At 44.9% G+C, this 25189-nt stretch overlaps 1 protein-coding gene across 1 annotated transcript; it reads right to left on the bottom strand.

The window, feature by feature from the left end:
* Window positions 1-2154: 2154 nt before the first annotated feature.
* Window positions 2155-23888, bottom strand: KLHL6 (kelch like family member 6). Its single transcript, XM_082487068.1, has 7 exons — window positions 23603-23888; window positions 18385-18550; window positions 12585-13034; window positions 9951-10188; window positions 6361-6563; window positions 5216-5429; window positions 2155-3169 (listed from the first exon to the last, which is right to left on the bottom strand). The coding sequence occupies exons 1-7, from the start codon at window positions 23860-23862 to the stop codon at window positions 2868-2870; spliced, it is 1833 nt and encodes a 610-aa protein (XP_082343194.1). The 5' UTR covers window positions 23863-23888; the 3' UTR covers window positions 2155-2867.
* Between the last annotated feature and the right edge of the window lie 1301 nt (window positions 23889-25189).

Genomic DNA, 25189 nt, shown 5'->3' with positions numbered 1-25189 from the left:
TACTTCTGCTCCATCAGCTGGTTGTTTCATTTTTCAAGGGAAGTTTAATATAGTAATAGGTCAGAAGGCAACTGGCATTTGCCTGGTTGCACTCGAGGCAGCCCGAGAACACTGGGGTTGTGTCCCAGCGCTGGGGGACGGCTCTGGCTGCCCCTGGGACAAGTCATGCAGCTCCTGCAGGGAGTCACCTATTCTTTGCTTCGCTGGTCGCTATTTTTGTACACTGAGATACTGTATGTATGGTTTGACAGAAACTGTGATTGTGGCCATTCCCTGCGGGAGGGTGGTATGTAAGACAGATGCGAGAGAACCCACGATAGGAAAAGGAAATTATAAGTTTCCTTGAAACTTGATTTCTGTTGCCTCCTGTCTCCACCCCCACTTCGCTGCTAGTAACTGAGGGCACAGCACTGCTGGTTCTTGCCATTTTTTCACAAGCCTCGTGATTTTTGGCTTCTTCACAAAACTACCTATCCTGAATGTTTTTGTTTTTCAATATGCTTTGAGTCCTTCAGATTGCAACATGAATCTGAAAGGTACGAAGAGCAGGGAGGCAAATAAAAACAACTCTTCATGCACTGCTATTAAAACGTCAGAGTTTTTGAGAGACTCTCATGAGTTAGGAGACAGAAAGGAGCCAAGCTGCATGGTTCTGCTGTCTCATGTTTGTCAGTGACGGGTGGTCTGGCTTGTGCTTGTCCAAGATCTGCAGGTGTGGCTGGGGAACTGTCACAGGAGAGGCAAGAGGCTGTGTTCTGATACGTAGAGTTAAGAATCTGTATTTGAAAGTTTATTTGGACAACTTTTTTCCAACTCGGTGGATTATTTTCAAAAAAATACATTTTGCTACTGACATCACAGGGAGAAAATCAGCAACCAGCTCCTGGAGGCTGCTGGTTTTCAGGATGATTCCCGGTAGGAAGAACTGGCCAACTTCAACAGCCACTGTCATTAGTTTTGGCAACAGGTGAAGATGCAGAAGCACAGCTCCTCAAGGGAAAGTGAGACACCCCCATCATTCATTCACCTTCTCTGTCCCTGTAGACCAGCCAGTACTGCTAGCCAAGTCAAAGGTGGTAACTGTTCTTCACAAAAACCTTTTGAAATTAAATACCCTTTTTAGAGGGCATTTCTTCATGCCCTCCGAAAAGGAGACCAGGATGGGACAATCTGGGCCAGCGTGGAAGCATGAGAAGTGCTGCACCCTGCAGTACAACAGGAGCATTAAGAAGGAAGAGGACCAATTAAAAAAAAAAAAGATTGAAAATGGAAGGACTATAGGAAGATTAGAGTAAGAAAATGTGGGGATTGGCTGGAATTGCAGAAGTGAGTTTCAAGGCATGGGGCCAATTGCAGAAGAGACAGAATTTCTTGCAGTCTTTGTGAGGGAAGGACGCAGTGGAGAGCTGTTGGAGGGCATGCATCTACATCATGGGCTGCATCTGCCCCGCTTAGTCTGCACGGCTGTGGCAGACTTGTAAGCACTGTCTGGCGCCCTGCCGTACTGCTGAGCACTCCAGCATTAGTATGCTGAGATTCAGGAAGCCACGGGTTTTTTTTCTCAGCCCAACATGAGAGAAATATTATTTTTAATACTGTATAAGGCAAAAGGAGACATTATAGAGAGGGAGAGAGGCTGGAAGGAGTCACTGCTCTCTGCTTGGACAGATTTGTTTTGCACAGTGTTTTCTGTCTTGATTTAATGGTGAGTTGGCTCTTTCCAGCAACTAGGCAGGGGAGGAGGGATGGGAATGTGTTCCCAGCCTTTGGCCAAGAGTGTCCCAATGTGTCCCGGGCGTGACCTCTTCAGTGTTTATTTTTCTCTCTCTACAACTGACCCAGATGCTGGGACTTGAGACTCGGGCCCTCCTGGCCTGTTGAACATTTGCCCCTTCTGGTACAGCATGTGATGGTCCCAGGAATCAGGCTGGGAACAGTACCTGGAACTGTTTTTCTCTCCAGCAGACTGTTCTGTCCGGTTGCATTCCAGGAAATCAAAACCCGTGAGAAAAATCCTGGGAGAGCACTGCCACCCAGTGGGGATGGAGGCAGGGATGCCAGGCGGGGGCACCGGTACTGCGCTTGTGTACAGCAAGTGAGAGGAAAAAGCCTTTCAGGCAGAACAGTAAACCATCCCAGAACAGAACAAAGGGGGAAGTAGGTTTTGGTCTGCTTTATTAGAAAATAGCTACAATGAATGTTCAGTGGAACCAGATTGGCGTTCATGTATATTTGCAGCCTATGCAGTCTTTTTTGTGGGAATGACAGCAAGGTTTGCAAACTGAGGTGGATTTTTTTTTTTTTTTTGGTCACGCAGAACTGAAAAACTTCAAGCAAACAAACAAACAAACCAGTTTTAACTTTATCTAATGTGCCAACCACTGGAAAAAAAAGCACAGCTTTGGAGGAAACAATGTTACATTTCATCAAAGTTACAAAGCTTTCATTCCAAAAAAAGCACCTTCTCTTTTTCACTAGTCGGTGCTGCAAATCCAATTTAACACAATAAATAGTTGAACAAACTTCAGGACCAGGCTGAGCCAGTTCAAGCATGTTTCGGGGCAGATATAGCTGGGAAGTAAATTTCCCGCCTACACATCACATTTCTTTGCCCAATTGGAGGTATTGTGTTGGCAGGAGTAAACTACAGCTGGTCCCTTTGTTTTTCTGTGGAGGGAAGGAATTAAGATAATTTAAGGATATACTGTACAGAGGAAATGCAAGGACTGAGCATATATACAGATACTCCCCAGAGGACCCCAGTGGCAATATTTCCATCCACTGCTACCTGCAGCTAAAAAAATCATCACTGCAGGCTGTGCCACAGGGGCATGGAGGTATTGGGTTTATTTGCAGTTCTCCTCTGGTCAGACAGAAACTGCCCCAGGCACAATCCTACGGATGTGCGTGTAAGATTTCCTGAGGGTAACGCTCCCATGATGAGACACCCCCCGAGGCAGGACACACTCTTCTGTCAGCTTCTGAGTTTCAGGGTCCCAGCACAGCACTGTCGCAATGACTTCGTTCTTTTCGTCTCGGCCCCCCGTGATAAACAGCTTGTTGTTGCAAGGAGAAATCCCACAACTGGCTCTCTCATGGGTGAACTGAGTCACCAGGCACCATGTGTCTTCCTGGGGGCTGTAGGAGTAGAGTGCTTTCATTGCCCCACCTGGAGAGGAAATGGATATCAATTTGCATCCACCATTCCTGTAAGAGATTTTAACTAAGCCACCCACTTCAACAAGACTCCATTCCTGACGTTCGTAAGAATGATTTATGCCCCAAAGCTAAGAAAAAACAAGGTCACAGGATACTTTATTGTTTTGAAAGCCAGATCCGCAGAAGGCCACTTATTGTTCATAAGGCTGTGGAATTTAAGGGCAGAACAAACTGCTGTGGTCATGCAGTGTGACCACAGTGCAGCCAGCAACAGACCTGTCTCATACCTGCTGCTTCAGCTAAGGACACAACTTTAGAAAAATACAGTCTTGTTTAGAAGGGTTTAGATCATGAAGGACTAGATGTGGTAAGCTGTCACTATTAGAAATGGGTGCATGATTTCTTGACTGACTCCTCTGACTTCAGTGTCCACCTGCCCCTTAAACCTTCTTCTGCCTGGAGCTGGCTATTTTCAAAACCCCATTTCTCATTTAGAGGTTTGTCAGACTGAACTCATAATCTTCTTATGGGTAAGCTAGACAGAAAGTGACAGTCAGTTTCTCCACGTTTCCCAAATCTGCAGTCATTCTTGAAACTTTCTGTGAACCTTTTCCAATTTTGCAGGGTCCTTTTCTTGTGAAAAATGGTCAATACCTCAGTACACAAGAAACACTACTCCTGAGAGTACCAACAGCTGAATGGTTCTCATTCTGAAATTTACAGGGACTAGGTTTGTCTTCTGTATGGAATAGGGCTGGGAGAACCTTCAAGCCATGATCTTATTGATGAGTTGCAACAATGCCTGGTATCCTACTCACTGGCAAAGTGAGTGTTTATCTATTGTAGTTACAATAAATATTGGTTTTGTCAATATTAATCCAGTACTTCAGGGATGATCAAGTCACTGTGAGGTGACTTAAACAAGTTTTATTTCTCAATTGGAGCAGACTGAAAACATACGTATTGTTAGTTACAGTGATTCATCTGGCAGTTCATCAGTCTGGGTAATATGATGGCTTTGGATGCAGTAAACAAATGCTCTTTTATCTTTTAAACCTAGGGTGGGGCTGATTTCTATCCAATTGAACTAGATTTGTTTCTCAGATAGGGAAAGAATAGGTTTGCTGGTGAAAGATGCTGAATGAATGTAACTGGAGTATTGTGTTAAATTTTATTGTGAGTTGTATCAGCTAGTCCGTAAGTCATGCCTTCTCTTTCTGTCTCTTATCTTGTACGAAGAGGGTGATGTCAATCTCTGTGCTGAGGAGAAGCACAGAATTTTTACATACACACAAGGTGCATGCATAGAGAGAAAGAGAGATATGTGCACACACATGCATATTATAAATCTCCCTTCAGAACACCATTTACTATTTGGTGATGCCCTGGCTCTATGCTACCCCTCAGCACCATACTGATTATACTGTAAGTGAGAAAATTTCTGCACCAGGGCTGGGATGGACGACTCTTCTGAGCTCCTGTTTTGGAAAGAAATGTTCCTTTTTCCTTCTTTTGGTTTTTCCAGCAGCATCTGGAGATGTGTGCAGGCTCCCTCCTCTCTCCACGGTTCAGCTTACCACCATTAAACACTTGTTCTTCCGTCTTCGCTTCCAGTTCTGGCAATTGACTGAATTAACCCCAAGCATGATCTAGTGAAGAGGTCTGGATCTTTGGGTATCAGTGGCTCCACTCCCATGACCTGCTCCTAGTACTTATATCCCTACATAAATCCTGTGTAATGCCCCTGGAGAGGAGAGGGGACATGATGTAGCCATGAAATCATGCCCTTGCCACTATGAACCCACCTTTGGATGGCTTTAAGTTATCTTTGGGCTAGCTCCAGCTTTCCAAGATACCTACCATGCTAACAGGGAGTTTGACTTGGTGACTCTTCACTACTGTTCGTAAATGTGCTGGATTCCCCTCCCTCACTAAGCTCAATGAGAAGACCCATCTGACCATTTGATTATACTCCATAGAGTTTGCGGGTAAGACTAACACAGAGAAACAAGCCCTGCTGTGCCTAGACAAGAAGGAACGTTAATGCTTCACCTACCCACAACATAAATGTGGTCACGGAAACTTGCAGCATTGATGCATTTGGCTTCTACTGGCATGGGAGCTTTCAGGCTCCACATGTTGGTCGCAGGGTCGTAGCACTGAGTCTTGTCTGTTGCCAGCTTCCCATTGGGTCCTCCCCCAATCACGTAGAGTTTCTTCTTGTAGCTCGCTGCTGCAAAGGAACTTACGTTGACTACAAGGGGAGCAGCCTGTATGACCGTAAAAACTCGTTAGTAACCATTCTGATTTCAAGTAGTCAGACTGATGCCTACAGGGTGGGATCCTGCTGAATTTTAAGTCAGATGTTCTTTTAAGATGATCAGTAGGGTTCAGGGGATGATATTTCTAGAGATAAGGGAGAAGTATGTTTCAGCTTTTTCTTAAGACTGTAAACCCCTTAATAAAAATATGCTCTTGTTCAAATGCTGTTATTAAAATCATGTTGTCAACAATTCAAAAGCTAGGAAATGTCAGAAACGCCCCAAATCTCCTTTCATACTTATGTACATTGAAAAAAACACGAGAAACTTGTTTGTACTGATCTTTCTACTTGCAGCTGTGATTGTTAGATTCCTCCACATGGCTTTGTATCATCTGAAAACTAGGGTTTGTATCTGCCATTATGATGCCTAATCTCATTAATTTCATGGATTAATTGGCTGCCTAATACTCTCTTCTCATTGCTTGAAGTACAGTTAGAACTGGGGTTTTTTCCATCCTGTTTACCTTGAGACCTGTACTTTCAACTTAAATGTATAACCCATACTGTGTATAATGCACAGGTTGTTATACACATTATACATATACTAGGTATCAGAGCAGTAGTTTTCAGCCTGTGCTCTGGTTCCCATATACTGTGTTCTTACTGATTTATGGACTACTCACTTTAAAAGCCAACTAAGAAAAGGAAAATTAGGCATTAGATGTCTCACAGGCAATGATTGGCAGGCAATCCTATGATTTTTACTTTCTGAAGGATACGCGTTTCTATAGAAAAAATATTTAGGGTTTCTACAGACCAGAAATACTTAAAAGAATTGTACTAGATCCTGTCTTGTTCATTTTTATGATTCAAAGCCCTAACTTTTTCTGATTAAAATGTTCCAAATGAGTAAAATATTATGTGATGCAGTATCTTACCTCTGACCAGCAGTTATGAAAGGGATCATATGCTTCCATGCTGTTGATTCTCTGCATGCCATCGAACCCTCCAATGACATATACTTTGCCACCTAATACAGCCATTTTATGCCTCCATCGTCCAATATTTAGATACTCAATTTGTATCCATTTGTTGATGGAGGCGTTGTATTTCCAGACATCATGCTTTGTTTCTTTGCCACCTGCAGTGTACATAACACATGTAAATACGACAGCATAGCTTGTATTTACTCTAAATCTCCAATACGTTTAAATGTAAAAATGTTTTCTCACAATAGAAAATAAATCATTGGTCCTTATTATTAGCTTAATTACCTATACGAATGGCCTGGACCTGTTATCCAAGAAGAAAATTTATGCATTTAGTTTACTTAATAGAGAAGGAAACTGAAAAATTTCTTCAGCGAAATATTCAGTAAAGATAAATCACTGTTCTTCACTTTACCAGACCACAACCATTTTCATTTTAATACTGAGTGAATGACCAACCACACACAGCATGGTGATACGCAGGAGATTTTTGTGTACAACCAGGGCTTTGCAGAATGCTGGGAAATGACAAATAAACAAACACGATTTAAATAGGATAGTGGAGGATGCTGCTGTTGGTAGTGCCAAATCCCTCGAAGACAGGCCTGCACGGGGGAACTGCCAGTTAGTGCAGGGTAGCTCCAGTCAGCTATAGCCTAGTGCCTTACATCGTAAAACAAAAGACCTGACTCTGAACCCCTAACAACAGTAGTCCTGCATGACATAGTAGAAGTTTTACTGTTCAACCTTGGGATCATATGGCTGGGATCTCATTTTTGTACTTCTCCTTCTGGTTTCTTTCTCTACCGACTTGGATTTGCTTCATATTTATAGATTGAAGATCGGAATTGGACTCTGCAAACCCATTCCAGAGATGACTTGCAAGTGAGTCTTTACTCATGCTAAAGTGGAGAGCAGTGTTTTAAACAAGCGCTTTTGTTTGCGTATGATTTTTGGTGCAACTGCAATATGAATGGATCGAGTTAAGCCTGAAACCACATTTACAGACTGAGTAGCTCATTCCGTCATCTGCAACCTGATTAAACATTTGCTTCACTGGTGAATATACTGAAAAGATAATTCATATTCCATTGAGAAAGTATCTGCCTTCATTGGTATTCTGTACTGGAGCCAGATCACTGCAAACTGATGGAGCTCATCTCTGGGCCAAATAGCAGATTGAATAGGAGATAATTAGCATGCTAGAAAGCATCGTTTGTAATGCTTTTGTCTCAGTATTTTTCACATGTATGTGCTGAATTTTATTTGCACTCAAATAGCTGAAGTGGCTGAAGGGCCTGAATGCAGCATTCATGGTTACAATGGGGCTGAGAGACTGCAGGTGTTCCCCTTACCCTCCCTTGAAATTTCTCTTTTACATGAGCTTGTTCTTTCCTGCACAGCGTGAAACTCTGGTAGGAGCGTGAGCTGGACCGGGTGGGTGAATTTGCTGCACTTTAGGGGGCAGGGAGAGATTTCTGAGAGGACTGGACGTTTAGTTTCTTTCTGTTCTTTCTCTAGACCCCAGTTCTTTCGAACTTGAGGAAAAATTGTAGGAAAACTAACAGAATGGTGAGTCATAATTAATGTCATTTTCAGTTACACTACAAATGTTGTGTTTCAGTCCACCCAGTCAAAGCATTTAAACTGTTTGGGGAAGGGTGATCTAAAAGTAGTCATAATCTTGTGCAAAGGACTTTCCTATTGTTCAGATGCTAAAAGAGCAGAGAAGACTCCAAACTGTAACAATATAGTGAGGCAAATGAGCATGTGGGAGGGGAGATCAAGTTAGGAAAGATGTAAGTCAAGTTAGAAAAGAACCAAGTCACAGGAGCTAAAAGAAAGAAAACAAGAGCATGTGGGAGGAGGCAGATGTTTAACCAGGATTGAGACACTAATAATTTGGTTTAGCTGGAAAGAAAATACTGAAGACTTTGGCCCTCTCAGCCCTTTATTTAGGTGGGAACGGTGAAAAGGAGATAGGAGAAAGGCTAAGAAGGAACTGAGGGGAGGAGTCTAAGATATGAAATTAAGCAGAAAAGGAAGAAAGAGGACTTGTGAGAATAGCAGCAAGAGGAAAGCCAGCTTAGACTCACCATAGCAGGGGAGGTGTTAGCTTGGCCTGGAGGTAGTCTGGATAGAGCATAAAAGAAAAGTGGAGAAGAGACACTGGAAAAGATGTCAGGAATAAGAGGAAGCAAACAGCCTGTGACCTTGAAAAAGAGGAAAGGGTAAAAGATTAAAGACAAATGGAAAAGAGACCTCTCAACTCAAGGGTGTGAAGCTGTGAGGAATGTTCCCTAGCTGGGACGTTTGACTTAGGTTCCCCTCTACAGCTAACCTTTACCAGAGGGTCTGCTGCCAGCGTAAAAAGAAACTTCCTGTGGTGGGCTGAAAGAAAAAACCTCCTTGATTTGTAATTAGGGAAGGAATAATCTAATTGTTATCCTAGGATAAAGATTTAATAAACTTTAAATTGGAATGAGGTAATAAAAATCTGTGAATTCCCAAAAGAGAGAATGCAATGGAAGATATTTGAATAAATGCAATGGACCACGCTTCATACTTAAGCAAAGCATTCACACTTTAGCCATCCCTCCTCCTTTCTTCTCTCCTGTCTTAACTGAGCACAGAACACGGTGGATGATTTTGCAGGGAAGTGTCCTGCCCATGGATGCACTGCTCTGTATTGTGGTCTGTAACATGCCAGTGATTACAAGCTTGCTGTCACTTTTCCTTTGGAAAGCAGAACGAGATCATCAAACTTGTTTTTGACAGGCCATCAAAACCAGCTGTCAAACTGACTAGCAAGCTTGAGTTTAACCTTTTTGATTGTTGAGTAAAAACTCTGTAGGTCCAGGATCAGACCCCTACATGGAGCTCAACTGTATTTTTGTGGGAAGTTAAATGTGCCTCCTGAAGCTCTCAGGATGAGTGCCTGCAAACAGTGTGTTCAGATCCATGCTGTGTGTCTGGACCATTGCGTTTCATCTGGCTTTGAGAGTTAATATCACTGTTAGCAAGCGGGTACTTCGAGAGTGCTGTCTGATGTGCTGTTGAAGTGCTCCTGAAAGTGCAAGTTTCGGGTAGCAGCCAAACAGCGGTGACAGTTCCCTGCAGGTTCTTGACTGATCCTTGCAGAATGAGTCAGATTCTGGCAGATTTTTGCTTACGCATGTGGAGCTGCAAATGGACTTATTACAAGAAGATGCTGGAGCAATTATTCTTCATTTTATGTTTGGTAAACTGTTCTCAGAGACCCTTCCATAAGCACAGTCACTGAGTGTGCACACACAAGTAGCCATGCATATAGATGAATATTGTTTGAAAAGGAATCCTGTGCTAGAGCTCTTGCCAGGACCAGGCAATATTCTCACACATCCAGCACTTCTCTGCAGCCTGCTCACAGCCAAAGCATAAGGGATATCTGTACTGCTTAATTCTACTCAAGCTGCCTCAAGTATGCTCATGATAAAAGCTGGAAATAATTGTGAGAACCCCCTGCTCCCCTCTTCCACTCCCACTGTCTTGTTCCTTACCCGATATGTAGACTTCATTTTTTAGCGTAATGCATGCAAACTCCACCCATTTTTTATTCTCATTCTCCGTCTCTTGCTCTGTGATTGGTAATTTTGCTACTTCCAGGCGGCTTCGCCTCAAAGGATCCAGGCAAGTCACTTCTGCTACAAACTTCTCATCTTTTGTACAGCCCCCTATGATCATAAACACCTCAGACTGGAACTCGTGCATCCTGGGCTTGGTTCTTTCTGTAATAATCTAAATGCAAGTAAGACAGAGTGAGTACACAGGGCACTTACACCTACAGTTACAGAAAGGTCTGGTGACCTTTTTTCTGATGACCTGTTTTGTAAATCACAACTGGCTTACACCAGCTGAACCAATTATCAAACGCTCTATAAGTTGAAAGCCTGGAAAGCATCCTAGAAGCGTTCAGTAGAGGTTGCTGTATCCTTCTTTCAGCAGGATTTCTCCAACACTGGTCTTAGTTGCTTTTGCCTGCCCGCTAGGATCCTTTCAGATCCTCTTGGGAAGTCACAGGGTGGCACCAAGAGCTAGTGAGCACTAGTGACAAGGCTGGGTGCATGTGAGGGAGCTGAAGAGAACAGGTTTTATTTGGGATGACAGAGTGAGGGCAAGGTAGGAGGGCCCAAATGTTTGTGTATGCCCTGGGGAGCTTGGAGAAAGCAAGACTGCAGTTAGCACTACTGGAAAATAACCGCTCTCATTATTTGTCCTGAAGAGATATGTTAAAGCGTTGAAGAATTAGCAGGTCTCTACTATGGGGATGCTTTTGTTGGCTTCTTTGTTTATAAGCCTTAATTTCAAGCCAAACCCAGAAGATTTACTTAAAGCCAGCACCAGGCTCTGAAACGTGGTTAGCTCTGATTTACCGCCTGTTGGCTCAGTTTATTCGCCAGGTCTTTCTCTCAGGGACACTGGAAAAAGTCACTTCCCGGGTAGATGTTCACCAGGAGCAAAGAATGCAGGGGGTGCTTGGAAACTTCTTTTCTGCCTGGAGGAAATACTTACAAGCAAGTGGAAATGAGTGCATTAGTGTCCCAAGGTACACTGGCCCTATGCTGAAGGACAGAAGTAATAAGCTTCTTTATCCCCTCAGTTTTTCATACTGGAGGAAATGCAGTGTAAAAGGTATGGGGAGCACATAAAGTTGTTCCTCTGCTTCTGCTATATTAATTTGCAGGCCCTCAAAGTCTGCTGTGAAAGGTCTGCACTCCTCGGCAGCAATCTTACATCTGGCGAGGATCAGATTGCAGTTTTTACCTTCTGCATACCCCAGAGAAGCAGTCTGTGGACCCACAGGTTAAATTCTGTGGCAGTAGGCAGCTTACTTACAGTTTTATTTCTCTTTCTAAACTACTTTTAATATGTTTCTATAAATATGGCATAGTTTATCTATATTAAAAAAAGATTATTTACACAGACATAAATCTTGTCTTTTCCCTGTTATTAGGCAAATTTTTAAAAACATCTGTCCCAGAACTTGCCAGCTTTCAGAATTCTGTTTTTAACCCGTCTGTCACCATTGTTGGGCATTAGCCCTGGGGAGGACAGCTGTCAGGGCTGCCTCTGATGGCTGCCCCTTTGAAGATGAGCATAATGAGTGTTCAGCCCTGAGCAACACTCCCTTTTTCTGTCCCACATGAACCTGATAGCACTGCTGAGTGGGGCAAGGCTTCCTCCAGGAGTTCCTACCAGACTGGCTGGCACTGCCCGGGTTGTCATGTACTGTCTTACGTAGTCAATGGCACAAAGAGCCCTTGGTCTCTCCTCCACTGCCATAGACACATCCATTGTTAGTGATGGATCCACAACATGCTCCTGAGGCCTCCAGCCTTCCTCTGACTCTCTGACTGAGGAGACATACAAGTTTCCTCACACACTCATATACCTTTGCTCCTGTTGTGAAATCTGACCTCTGGTTGCTCTCCCCTCTATCCCACATTTTGGGCCAGGAGGTGTGACTGATACCTAACTTTCCACAGAGGACGGGCAATTGAAGAACTGGAGATCTACCACAGCCTACCTTGAGCAGGCAGGACAGGACTCGACTGGATGTCTGGATGAGCCTGTCTCTTTGGGTGCAGGGACCTCTGCAAATGAGGAAGATAGGCAGACCTCTCCTCTGGGAAGAGACCGTCTTCATGGGAGGTTGTCTCTTTCTGAAAGATTCCCCCCATAAGTAATGAATGGAGATGTTACATATTCAAATTTGAAAGAGTCATTACAGATTGTGGCAGAGTTTAGTGGGAAAATTATTCTTCCTTTCTTAGGCTTGAAATATTACCTAAGAGAGTGAGGTGTCAGGAGTAACACCGTTTGCCTTTTTACAAGGGAAGTCACCTGGGGTCTTTGTTTAGCTGCGCAAGTGTGTGTAGGAAGGGTTGAGCTCAGATGTTTGTATACAGGAAGCTGTATGCTTTGTTTTAAAACAAGCTACCAAAAGCTTCTAAGCTCTCTAAATGCGCAGGATAACCGCTGAGGCCCACCTTGACTTTTCAGTAGCACCAGTTAGTGAAACTTCAGTGCGAATGCCTTTTTCTGCCTCATGGTACTGCTCCTTCTGATGGAATTTTTGAGCAGAAGCGTGAGACATTTAGAAAGAGCAGCAATTATCTTCCTTTTTTACTCACCTCATTGCCTGACAGATGGTACATTCTTGCTTCCTGGAGCAAAGGAAAAACATCTGGACACTGTCTAATGAGTTGATCGGCTTCAACAGTCTCTACGAAATACCAAGGGTCCAAGAGGGGCAGACGGACATTCTCCAGCACATATGGCAGGAGAGGAAGCCTTTCCGACTCCTTGTAACGAACCCAGTTCATTACAGTTTCGAACACCTGTGCCTCTTCTGTGACGTAGAGGTCATCGCTCTTCAGCGTGCTGCAGAGAATGTCAGCCGGCAGCTCCAGGAACTCCTCATAGTTCAGGACCTGGGTGAAGTTCTGGATAATGTAATTCTGCACTTGCTGTTTTAGGCTGTGCAGGGAGTGGGCATCAGCCAGCCTCAGGATGCCAACGCAATTCTCTGGCTGGAGGGCTTCGGTGAGAAAACTGGCACAAGCATCTACCATGCGAAGGAACTGTGGACAGAAAAAGCATTTATAAGCACAGAGCGATTACTTGCATGACTGTATTGCAGAAGAGCTATAGAGCTTTTTGAATTTTATTTTTCCCACAAAAGCAACAGGGTTTCTAACATTCCCCTTACCTCCATAAGATCTCAAAGCACTAGGAAACATGGAGTTACAAAGCACAGATAAGGTCCCCAGGCTTCAGATGTGCTTGCCCTGCTTCATCTGGTATATCAGCTCACATCAACTAGAAGGGAGTCTGGTTTTGGAGTGCAGGTGGCTCCACTGTCTGCATTTATGCTCCCACCATCCAAACTCTGAACGTGCCTGAGGCCATGCCAGGGTGGTGGAAAATGAATGCTGGGGTCTGGGAGGCTTGGGCCAAAGTGCGGCTCCCCAGAGCATAAGGGCATGCTCTCCTGTACTGGGGGATGTGGCAGAAAGAGATTGACCATCAGCTGGTCTCTGAGTTGCCTGACAGCTGGGGTTGTCTGGGAAGTGTCTGTTCTGGGGGAGGCCTTCAGAGGTTTTAGTGACCTTTGTTTTCCTTGTCATCACCATTGGTTCAAAAAAACATAGATGTGCATTTTACACATAGAGTCTGCTTAATCAAAGAACTTCCCATGTTTGCGTTCAACAGGGCATCACAACTACTCTCTTTAATTTACTTTGCACAAAAGCCCCACCTGAGGGCCCCAAATGTGCAGATCCTGGACCACAGGTGTTTGTGGGGCATTGGCCATGAACTACAATGTGAGCTGGGTTGCCAGTGATTATTCAGGAATTGGGAACCAATTTGGGATAGAACTGATAAGTTACAGTGCTTCATCCTGGGCTTTTGGTCACCTCTGTGATTTCAGAGATGGATAGGGCATTGATATTTCATGTTGGTTTTTCCCCTGAGCACTGCAAACAGCTACATACAGAAAGATGGGTCAGAGCTGATGCTATGCATTTCCGTCCACACTTTTTGGGTCCTTTTTCCATCCAGCGTCAGCAAGCGAACCATTTTAACTCGTTCTGTCCCACTGGGGAAAGTTGCACAACAGTAATTTAGGGGTAAAGAGGAAGCGAAACATTTTTAAACACTGTAGTATGTAGATTTGTTTCAGTAATTAGGGTAGAATCTTCCAGACCCGGCAGTGTCGTGTTGTCACATTTAGACTGTTTACCAGAGCTGAGTGATCGCAGACGCTGCATACAGACTACCTTGTTCCTGTTTTACATTTAGATGTGGTCAAGTGTTTAGAGAAATGCAACTGACTGATGAACAAGGGTACGCAAGGTCTCAGAATATGTTGCTGCCGTTGGGATATAAATATGTCAGCATCATGCTGTGGCACCGTGGCAGAGCTCAGTGGCCCCTCGGTGCCTGCCACGCTCACATTGCCTATTCTCTGGGCTAGCATAAGGCTAACACTTTGAACTCTCCAGAGCATTTTCCTGAGGATGTGAAAGGACTTTGCCAACACTCAGACCTGAGGCAGGTTAAGCATTAGCCCATTAAAAGTTGGCAGTAACGAGATGCCAAAAAACAAACCTGGGATTTGCCAAGGTCACTCATCACGTCATCTGCAAGTCTGGGTATAGACCCCAAAATGACGTTCTCACCAACCTATGGCCCAGCCACTGTAGAGTGCTCTAATTATCTATACATAGCTTGTTAAGAGCGATACTCACGAGATGACACCAGAGGGTTTTCTCCCAGGCAGTGCACACTGGTCTCACAGCCACACAGGCACCACTAATCACACTGGGTAGCTGTGTTTGTGGCCAGACAAATGCGGAACTGCAAGATGTGGGTGTGAGAAACAGTCCCCACCAAGGGCTTAAGCAGAAAGGTCGGACCACTCAGGAGCATATCAAGGCAGGACTTTCCCTGGCTGCTGCTCCTCATCTCCGTGCTCCACTGTCTCCCCACCACTCCCTTCATTTAGAGACAAAACTCCCCCCAAAACTCCCCCAGACTTGCCGGGCCTGCTTTAGTCAGTCTCATGAGAGCAGGTGACTCAGGAGAGCACCCAGGAGGACGACACCCCTAAGCCTCTGCTTCATCTGCTCTGATTATTCTTGCAGAGCTCTAAATTTTCTTCTTTCCATTCTGCAAGTACCCCTCCCAGTGCCACCCTAGGCATTTTAAAAGCCCTGTTGCTTGGGAACAGTTTCTTCAATAATTGGTTCCTTCTCCTAATACCCATTTGAATCCAAGTTCTTACTTGCTAGAGACATCCCATATGCTTACTTGGCCTCCACTTGGCCTTCCCTCTGAATAATAAAATTTATTCTCCTCACTGAAGTCCTTGCTTGTCCCAGCTTTGATTCAAGTGTTCAGTGTAAGCAGTGCCAGCAGCCCTGCCTCCTGCTATAACCCCCAGGAAGGGAAGGGAATGGTGGTTGAAAGGGCTCTTATTCATACTCCCTCTCTGTATGCAGCGCACTTCGGGGTCAGATCCTGCACCCTGCAGCTGCGCTGCCCTTGGCCACCCACTCCACCTGTGGCTGCAGGGGCAGCACGTCCGGGCTCAGCAGTAACACCTGCGTCTCACAGGAGCCCCATGGCAGGGAGCTAGCCAGGCAGCAAAGGGGCACAGCGACCCTTGCAGGGCATCTCTCCGGGGAGCTGACAGCTTTCTGAGCCTGCAGACTGATCTCGGACCCAGAGCTGCCCAGGAGCCATTCGTTAGCAAATCGTGCCTTCTTGGCTGGCACTGTGCAGTGGCTGTGGCGTAACTAGTACTGTCCTGCGACAGCCACCCTGGCTGTTCACTGCTAAGTGGCTACAGGATGGTCTTCAGGTAATTGGCAAAGGATTGTCCTTATAGCGTCTTGTTCATGAAAAGTGGATTAACATATGGATGAGAGGTGCTCTGGGAGTCAGTAAGGCCACCAGGCTGGTGGTGCTTCAGCTGTGCCTTGGGGACAGAGCAGCCCTGCTCTGCTTAGAGTGCTCAGAGGCAGTTCGGGGGCATCCTCCGCTGTTCCCACTGCAGCTGGCATTTCCATGGCAGTGGTCATCACAGCCCTTCATGACAGTACTGTTTCTTTAACATCTGCTCAGGAGCTTGCTTCCCTCCCACAAACTCTTTGCTTCCAGCTGGCATGGCCCCTCACCCAAGCTGTGCTGAGGGAGTGGAGTAACACAGAGGTTCCTGCAAGGGCAGGAGGGGTTAGACAGGTCTGAAGGTTGTTGTTGAATTACTATGGGGGAAACAGAGCCCTCTGCCACAGCCCTGAGAAGTACCTGAGGTCTTATCCCTACCAAAAGATGAAGGGATGAGCTGCTCCGCAGGCAGTGTGGGTGGCAGAGGGTGCTGGGCTGGATCCAGGGTGGGCACCAGCCTTGTAAGCATGGTGGCTGGACAGCCGCCAGCCCAGACAGAGGAGGTGACTGCTGAACTCATGTTGCAACTATGCTTTAGCTGGAAAAAATTTGTCCGTGTCACTCCAGGGTGAGGCTTAGCTGTTCAGCAGCTCCCTGTTCCAAATCCTTCACCTGCTTCCCCCCAGAGGAAATCTCTGTGCACAAACCACACTGTGGCGAGGACTTCTCCTCTCTCTGAATAGCTTCCCACCTCTCCCTGCTGTCAGTTTTGGCTGCATTTGGTCAAAACTTACTGGAAGGGACTAAGGGAAGGCATAATTATATCTAACTTTATCAAAAATAGTTTCTAGAGAAAAGTGGAATATCTATGTCGGAATAACTAGAACTGTGCAAGTTACTTCTTTTTTGGTTCTTTGTCAAGTCTGAGAGACTGAAAAGAGGCACTGCCAAAAATTGTTGCTAGTCAGATAAAGAAGTCCTATTTGGAATTTGGTTTTCTCACATGTCATTAATTGGAAAGGAAAGAATTTCCCAAACAAAAATGTTACAATAAATTGCAGAATGAATCTTTTCAGCTCATGATATACTGAAATGAAACATTTGACTTTCAACTGCTTCTGTTTGTTCTTCGGTGTAAATAGCAGAGACAAGCTGGCAGAATGCTAGTAGTTACTAAATCTTTTTTACACAAAACACAATTTCAGCCAAAACCCTCACCCTTTTATAACGTGAGGCTTTAAGGCCTTATAAATCTTGATAGCATCCAAGACCATTGCAGTAAGACTTGGGATCGCTGCTTTTAGCAAAACATTCCTGGTTTTCCAGGGTTTTGTAGTTTACTATTCTTGCTCATGGCACCCTCATGATTTTAACATTACTCTAACAGTGTTTGATAGTTTTCGTACAGCACCAGCCTTGGTGATCAAATTTAATCTTAATGTTAATGAAAAATAGGGAAGATAAATGAAAAATAGTAGGTTTATGCTTTTGACAGTGTCGGAAACAAAACCTGAGGAATGATCCTAAAGAAAAAAGGCTCAGAAAAAAAAAAAAAAACAAAAACACAAAAAGAAGACAGAAAAGTGTCCTGAAAGTAAACCAGAAGTAACCTTTGAGTGCAATCAGTTTGCAGTATTGGTCTGCTGAAAATGTCAGTTCGGCTGCAGGCGACATTAAAGCTAGACCACCTTTTCTGAGTTACCTTAGGGAGCACTTTGTGATAACTTTCCCTTCTCTTCCCACAGGAAATAAATATCAACCCCCATTACCCCAAAAGCCACAGGTTCATTTCAGAGCAAAACCTTGCGTGTAAGATTCAAGAATCTGACGTTCATAATGAACCACGATGATTATGGAGTTAAGTGTTTCTTGCCTTCCTTAATGAAAAGACTGGACACACGTACACACATTGGCACCTGGCAGGTTATGCTGGTTGCAATTTGTTAGCAATTTGCAGCTTGGTACCAGGGACTGCAATTTGGTAGACCTCATGGGTGATTTACAGGACACGTGAATACCTCATGGACCAAAGGCTGAGTAACACTGCTCAAGTCGGACTTCCCACAAGTCCCAGGTCATGACTAAAACCTTTTACATCACAAGTCCTACAAAGGAGGATGCTAACTTTGGCTGGTGAGCCTCCATCTCAGGGCAGTGGAGAGGGAGAGATGAAGTTAGCTTCCTTTTCTGGCCGGCCATACCAGCCACTGCCCACTAACTCTTTTGGGCTGGAGGATGACCGGCCTTTACCAGCTCACCTGAACCTTGGGGAGCACTGCCCCAGCAACACAATCCTGCTGCCTGGTGGGCGGCACATGGGAGCAACTCTTGGGGGCAGAACCTGGCTCTTTGCCTTTTCGCACGGCACCCAGCACAGCAGCATTCTAGTACAGGGCTTCCACTGACAATTTTTACTGCAGTGTAAGTAAATATGAAGCAAAATGCTTCCAGAACACATGAAAGCAGAGAATTTTGCAGTATGTTAACCAGTGTTGCCAGAGCAACAAGACTGGATCAGGGCATTTGAATTATCTGTACCTGAAAGAGGCTGGCAGCTTCCAAGACTTTCTGTACGTTTTGTTTTGTGATGAGCATCTTGCTGGTATAGGTGTAGTCCAAGAGTATATTCATGGTTTCTGCATCAACTCCTTTAAGTATGATCTTCTCTTCATATTTCTCTCTTAAATCATTGCAGAACATGGCCCTGAAAAGAAAGACTTTTACTGCATCCCAGGCAGGATGAGGCATTCTGAAAACATTTGGTTATATAGATTTCAACACAGAATACTCCAATTGCTTCATATTTTATGCAATAACTCCTGTAGCAAAGTAACAAGGAAAATCCTTTTGTTGCTTTTATACGTCTTTACTCATGAGTTTGATAAGGCATACACACGTGATGGATACCCCAGGGCTGGACTCTGCAGTAGACCTGGAGCTCCCCGGCAGCAAAAGGCAGCTGAGACCTTCCCTGAGTAGCGCTCTGTGTCTGGACTGATGCTGCAGCGCAGTTGTGATGTCTCACCTGCTAGCTTCTTACAGACTCTTACTCCTTCTGTTTCTAGTACAGGCTCTGCTCGTTAAGCCCAAACCTCCAAGCCACTGGCATTCTCAATACTTTGTTCCCACTTAGCACATGTACTTTATAACCCTTGGCAAGGTCAATACCCCTGTGCTTTGGAGGTGCAGAACACTGCTTAGACTGGACCCTGAGGGCCAGACCAGATCCACATGTCTGATAGCTTCCCAACCTCTAAGCTTCCCAACAGATCTTTGACCCCTTTAATACCCAGGGATGGGCCAGGAGGGAATGGCTTATGGATTTGCTCCTAATTAAGAGGCTGTCTTTTCCTCTGCTAAATTTTGGGAGCTTCCGGTAGGATTAGAGAGCTGCTACCTCTTGGCTAGAGAAATACTTGAATAATCATTAATTGGAACTACTGTTAGCCAGAAAGTGCAGTGTTTTCATGCACGCTGATATCACCTCTTCTTTGGTGGATAATACTGCATTTGAAAGGCAACCACCACACACACCTTTGGCACTAGTCAGATATTTCATGTGGGATATAAATCCAAAATTTCTCTAAGAGCTATTTAAATCCACTTTGCATTGTGATAGCTGCAAGGCAAACACACACATCTTCATCTGCATTTTCAATTCACAGTTTAAAGTATTTCTTCCAGTGCTTTTGCTTTTATTTAGAAGTTGGATCAGTCATGTCTTGTTCAATGCATTCAGAGAGTGAGATTTCACATCAATTGGGATCTGGCTCAACAGATTAGAAGTACGTGAGTCCACTTGTAGCTGCCCTGATGAAAATCATGTGCAGATCTAAAGTGTAATTAGAAGTGTTCTTTACCCCGCATACCAAGCCCATCTTTATTAGTCATGTACCATGTTGACAGGACAGTGCAACCTGGGAAGTGGCTAGAGATCCAAAGGCCATGCTTTTCTTGTAAAAGCGGTGCCAGAATAAAGCTGTCTGATTAACACATCTTACTGGAACCAAGATGTTAACAGTTTTTATTGCAAAACAGTTAGGCATGGTGAATGGCAAATGGATGGAAGATACCATCTACTTGTTGCTCTAAAATCTACCTGTTCCTTGCCTCAGCAGAGATTTTATAGCAAGAGAGAGCTGGTACTAGTTATCTCAGTGTTTGAGCAGGAAACTTGGGCAGAGAAATTACTTGTCAGAAAAGATGTTCAGCCAAAATTCTCATTTTCCCTTCACTTGTCTCAGCTTGTTAGAAGTTTTTGATTCACTGCTCTGCTCCCTGGCCTGGTTTCTGCTGCCACTGAGATCAGAGTATTTGAAAGGCATTAAGACAAAATGCTCCTTAACTTCAGTGAGTGCAAGAGTGGGATCCTCCTTAGCTTCTCTGCCTTTTAGCAGTGTTGAATGTTGTACATCTGGGGCATGCGGGCAGGCGGCCATTTGAAAACAACAGCCTTCAGTACCTCTGAATTCTCCCTGGGAATGGTGTTTCAGTGTGGAGAGGGAGTTTTGTACAAAACAGCCATTTCAATTGCACGGGATTGATAGGTGCCAAATGCTGCATCTGAATGCGAAATAGGCCGTTGTAGGATGCAGGTGTTGTCTGCTCTTGTTCCTTTCATCTCTTAGACTGGTGACTCCAGTCTCGTATTTAACCATCCCTGTCGGGGAGGTGAGAGCTCTCACTTCCGTCCCTCAAAGCCGGAGTGTTTGATGGAGGTCAGTTGGAGATACCCAGTATTACACCATTGCAAGGCCTCTCAGAAATCAGCCTTGGGATTCTGGCGGAGGCTTTGCACAGGGATCTTGTCAAAGTGCTTTCACCTATCTCTCTCCTAATCTGTGAAATTGCGTTAGAGCTGCCGTCCACTCCCAGTCTCGTAGGGTACAGATTCGTGTAGCATGGCTGCAACCTGCAGACATCACACATCTAAAGCACCGCGCTCTCCCGCCAGTACTCCTCTCTGGAAGGTGACAGGGTTGAACAGGGCTGTACTGTCCAGGAGAGCTGACTCCTGTAGTGACCTTCCTTCTGCTCAGATGGAGTGGACCTCATTTCCACACTGTGTGCCAACTGGAGGGAAGAACCCAAGACCACTCAGGACTGATCAGGCTGAGCTTCTCTGCTGGGGATTAAAATGCTGCTTCTGAACCTCCAGGTTTGCCTGTACTTACCCAGAGAGGTGTGTGATTATTTTCTCTGGGGCTCTAAATCCTTCAGATGTGGCTACTAGTTTCATTGTCTGTTTCCCTGGTTCCTGCCCCCATGTATTTCTAAACTAAGCCTTTGACCCTACATTTACTCTAAGAAATGCACATCTGAAGTGAGGGGCCCAGGGCCAAATTTCGATACCTAAAAATGGGTAAATTCAGAAAAATCAGGGAGAAATCTCAATGAAATAAATGAAAGGTTGCAGTCTGTGAAGCACTTATTAAGCACCCACCCACACTGGACTGCTTGTACTAGGAATTATGAACCTGACTTCAACCAACCATGCTGGAGTTTGAGGATGCTCTGGAAAATATTGCTTCAACCTCTCCCAGCACCATTCTTCCACTACCTTGGGCAGTGCAGGAGTAAAGAACTGCTGGTCCATCTTGGTCAGCTTGTATTTCTCTTCTCTGCTTTGTTACCTTCACCCAGGTAAAGTGGAGAGTTAATGCTCTTATGTCTATAGATGCAGGACATGTCTGAAGTACTAGTCTGTCTACTCTCACACAGTGCTGAAGGAAGGACTAGAAGTAGTTAATTTTGTTTAACTGTGTTTAAGTCAGCTGCTACAGATCGCTTGCATTATGGCACCCAATGTTCAGGAAGGGGGTTGTGTAACATGCAGGGTGAAGCCCATGACTCACAGGGTCCCTTTGTTTGCTCCTGTGCATGGGTGTTAGAGGCCCTGTAATAGCACGGGAAGTGCTCACAGAAATAGTGTGATTTAAGAATTTCTTCCTTCTTTGGGCTAATGCATCTTCTAATCAATTACAGCAAGATGAAACAAGCCGCCTTGTGAGTATCAGAACTAGTGAAGCTCAGTTCCCTGGAGACCTGTGTCCTCCTTTCCCTCTTCACAGTAACCTCAGCTTCCCCTTCCCAAGTGCTCCATTCTCTCTTGTTATTTCTTTCACACATTTGGCTGTCCCTCTCAGGACACTCAGCTCTGTGCTGGCTGCCTGTGTCCGGCCAAGCACAGGCAGCATGGGCTTTGGCTGGTTCTGGGCGCTGTGTGTGTTGGCTGGCCAGGACATAGTGCTGGTTACCCAACTGAGCACCATGGGCTCCCAGTCCTGGGACCTCTCCTCTGCCTAGCTACTAATTTCCATCAAGCTTGTGGGAACTTCAGTTTTGATATTTCCAGCCTCTGCCAAACTTGACTGAAACTAACCCAAAAGGTTGTGACAAGGGGCACTGACAGACAGGCAGACAGCGTGATATAAATCTCAGCTCCGTGGGAAGCCAGGCCAAAAACAAGAACCCAGGGTTGCAGAACCTACGTACGTGTGCAATTGCCTTGGGATGAGATGAACTCCAGCCAGGTATCCCCCTTCCTTCCAAGGGGCAGGCTGCAGCTCAGGCCTCAGTGGAAAACCAGCCAACAGCGGTTATCAGAAAACTGTCTTGCCTGTTTTTAACTGTTGAGGTCCCTTCTGATTGCAGAACTTTTCCTCATAGCAGAAGAGGACTTGCTGTTTTTCAAAGAAGCATTATGGTAATTCTTATTTTAAGTTGTGCATCTTCTGTTGTTCCTGCACATGATACTGGTAAGAAATATTTGGGCGTCTCTGCTTTTAGTTGTACATTTTCACATGTGTGATCTACATGGTCTATCAGTAGAAATAATACCCATCTTTATATACACAAACACAATCTATTACGAGATGATAAAAGCAGAACCATTCTTCCAGGCGCTGCCAGGAAAGCTTACTAAACTCCATCAAAATTAGCTTTTTGCGAATGTCACAAGTGGTCACAGGTTCTTTTTTCTCATGTTTCCTCTGTAGCTATTCAGTCATCTGACCACTTTAGCAGTAAAAAAAAGAAAGAACAAAAATGCCAGCCATGCAAATGTGATTGTCTAAACGATAACGGAAAATCTGTGTTAAAACTGATACTGAGTTCCTCTATGTGTCTAAAATTTGTTCTTGCTGGCCAGTAGTCTCAGATAGACTATCTATTGCAGTACTGAGAGAATGAAAAATTCAAGAGGACCAGAAGGGGGTGAAACGGTAAAAGGGCTTTCAAGCAGATATTTCCCATCACAATTGATTTTCAGTAACCCTAGGAAAGGGAAAATTCCTTCTCTTCCCTCCTCAACAATTTTATGCAATGTATATTTTTACTACGGAATGGTAATAGAAAACCAATCAAGTTCCACAAACACACTCCTATCTTAATAAAAATACCGCATGATCTGCGTGAATATCCCTCTTTGCCTGAATCCCAAAGGGACAATAAAAGGGGTGACAGATACTTGGTTAAAACAAAATTTTCTCATCTACTTGTCTGCAAACCTTTCTCTGTTTCTTTGTGTGACTTCAGCGGACTTGCTGAGTGCTGGTAGCAGGACTCCAGCAAACCCACAACTTGGCACCTGCCTTATTTAAGTCTCCAACTTTGAAAAAAGAGCTGAAAGGTGTCAGGAATTACAGACTCGCTGCAAATTTGCAGAGTTTAGCACCCACTTTACAGTCCTTGGAGATCTACGGTTCAAGGCTAAGAAGCAAAGTAAGTTTCTTGTTTTGTTTCTTACATGCCTTACCTGAAATAATTACTTGCTGCAGCAAGGACCACTCGGTGACAGGAGAATTCCCTGCTCTCCACGCACAGGATGACATCTGTAAGGGAATTTTCAAGCCGAAGGTTCTCCAGGCCATTCTGGAGCACCAGAGAGAGTCCCGTATCATCAAACTTGACCTTTTCGCCACTAGAGACTTCCACCAAGTCCCCCATTTTTGTCAAACGCTCATTGTCCAAAGAGATCTCGGGCTCTTCAGAGCTCTTCTCTAGCATGTCCCCCATTTTCTGGCCAGCACCGTCTCATTCTGTTGGCGTTTCAATCTAAAAAGAGCTCCTAAGCTTCAGACGAGTCACACTGCAGAAGTTGGGCGGATTTCCTGTCCAGAGGTCTCCGCTTATCTATAGCTGTCACACACACATAACAGGAAGCCTTGCACTTTCTCATCCTGTTAACACAAACAAAGGCTGGGTTTTTTTCGGTAAATTTCAGGCAGTATCAACGTGTTTAAAAAGGACTTAAGATGCCTCTGGATGTGAGAAGATTACAAGTGACAGGGAAGGCCTGCTTCCCACCCTCAAACCAGTCCTTTGCCGTTATCCAGATCTGCTGGTTGTAGCAATAGGTGCACCATATGGTTATCGAGTCACTCCTGCCAGGCTGGACTGCTAAGGGGAAGAGGGTATTATTTTAAATGTCTTTTTCCAGGTATGTGATTTTTAATCACTGAGCTGGTTTGGAGTTTGTTTTTTGGTTTTGGTCTGTTTTTTAATAATATGCTCACATGTTCAGAAAGCCCTCCAAGTGGCTGTTTTTGTCCCTTATGACATCTTAGCTGACAAACTTTGGATAGCTTTTCTTTAAGGCTAAATTGGTGTAAGTCTCTCCAGAACACAGAGCAGTATCAAAGATCTCACAGCTGATGGTCTTCAGGCCACTCTGCTGGGCACAGCGATGTCCCTCATGCGTCCATGCAGCCAGTGTCATGCCACCCGCTCTGGCTAATAGTGGTAGCTAAAGGAGAGCCTAGGGAGCAGTGTATGTGTGCTCATCCCCACCATCCCCGCTGCTGGAGGTAGCTCGAGTCACATCTACATCTAACTTGCAGTCCCCGAGATAAACACAGATGGTGGTAGGACTGTGGGCTGAGCAGCTGGCGGTGGGGACACTGCAGGGGAGCGCTGGGACTGACCCTCCAGCACGACAGGAGCACACAGAGCACAGGGCTGAACATTTCGCTTTCACCTAAGACTGAATTGGATCTACTTGGACCTCACCTAGATGAGAAGTTGACCCAAGCTGACAGAGATGATAAACCACACAACCTATTGAAAGTAACACGGTAAATCCCCTGGCTCGCTTAGGAAACTCTCATGCTGTGGAGTTAGAAAATCACACCCCCTCTCTCTCCCCCCCAAGAGGAATGCAGGACTAACCTCTAACCTTTGGTAGCTTGAGTGCTAACTGACCTTGCTTTTGTGATACTTACTTCTAGGAATCCTCATTTGGCCAATCCTCATGTTTTTATTGTGTGTTTGGTTTCCTCTTTTGTCTCCAGCTTGTATAGCTGAACTCACAGTGTTAAGGGAAGCTTGGCTTAGAAGAGGGAGG

This window comes from Vanellus vanellus (genome assembly GCF_965231255.1).
Source record: "Vanellus vanellus genome assembly, chromosome: 8".
NCBI lineage: Eukaryota > Metazoa > Chordata > Aves > Charadriiformes > Charadriidae > Vanellus > Vanellus vanellus.
This window is presented reverse-complemented; position numbering and strand designations above follow the sequence as displayed.

Coding starts and splice junctions, on each gene's coding strand:
- KLHL6 (XM_082487068.1), bottom strand. CDS start 23,862: ATGGGGGACATGCTAGAGAAGAGCTCTGAAGAGCCCGAGATCTCTTTG. Junction 6,564..9,950: donor AAATGAAGTCTACATATCGG/GTAAGGAACAAG, acceptor TGTACACTGCAG/GTGGCAAAGAAACAAAGCAT. Junction 3,170..5,215: donor TGACCACATTTATGTTGTGG/GTAGGTGAAGCA, acceptor TTTCCTCTCCAG/GTGGGGCAATGAAAGCACTC.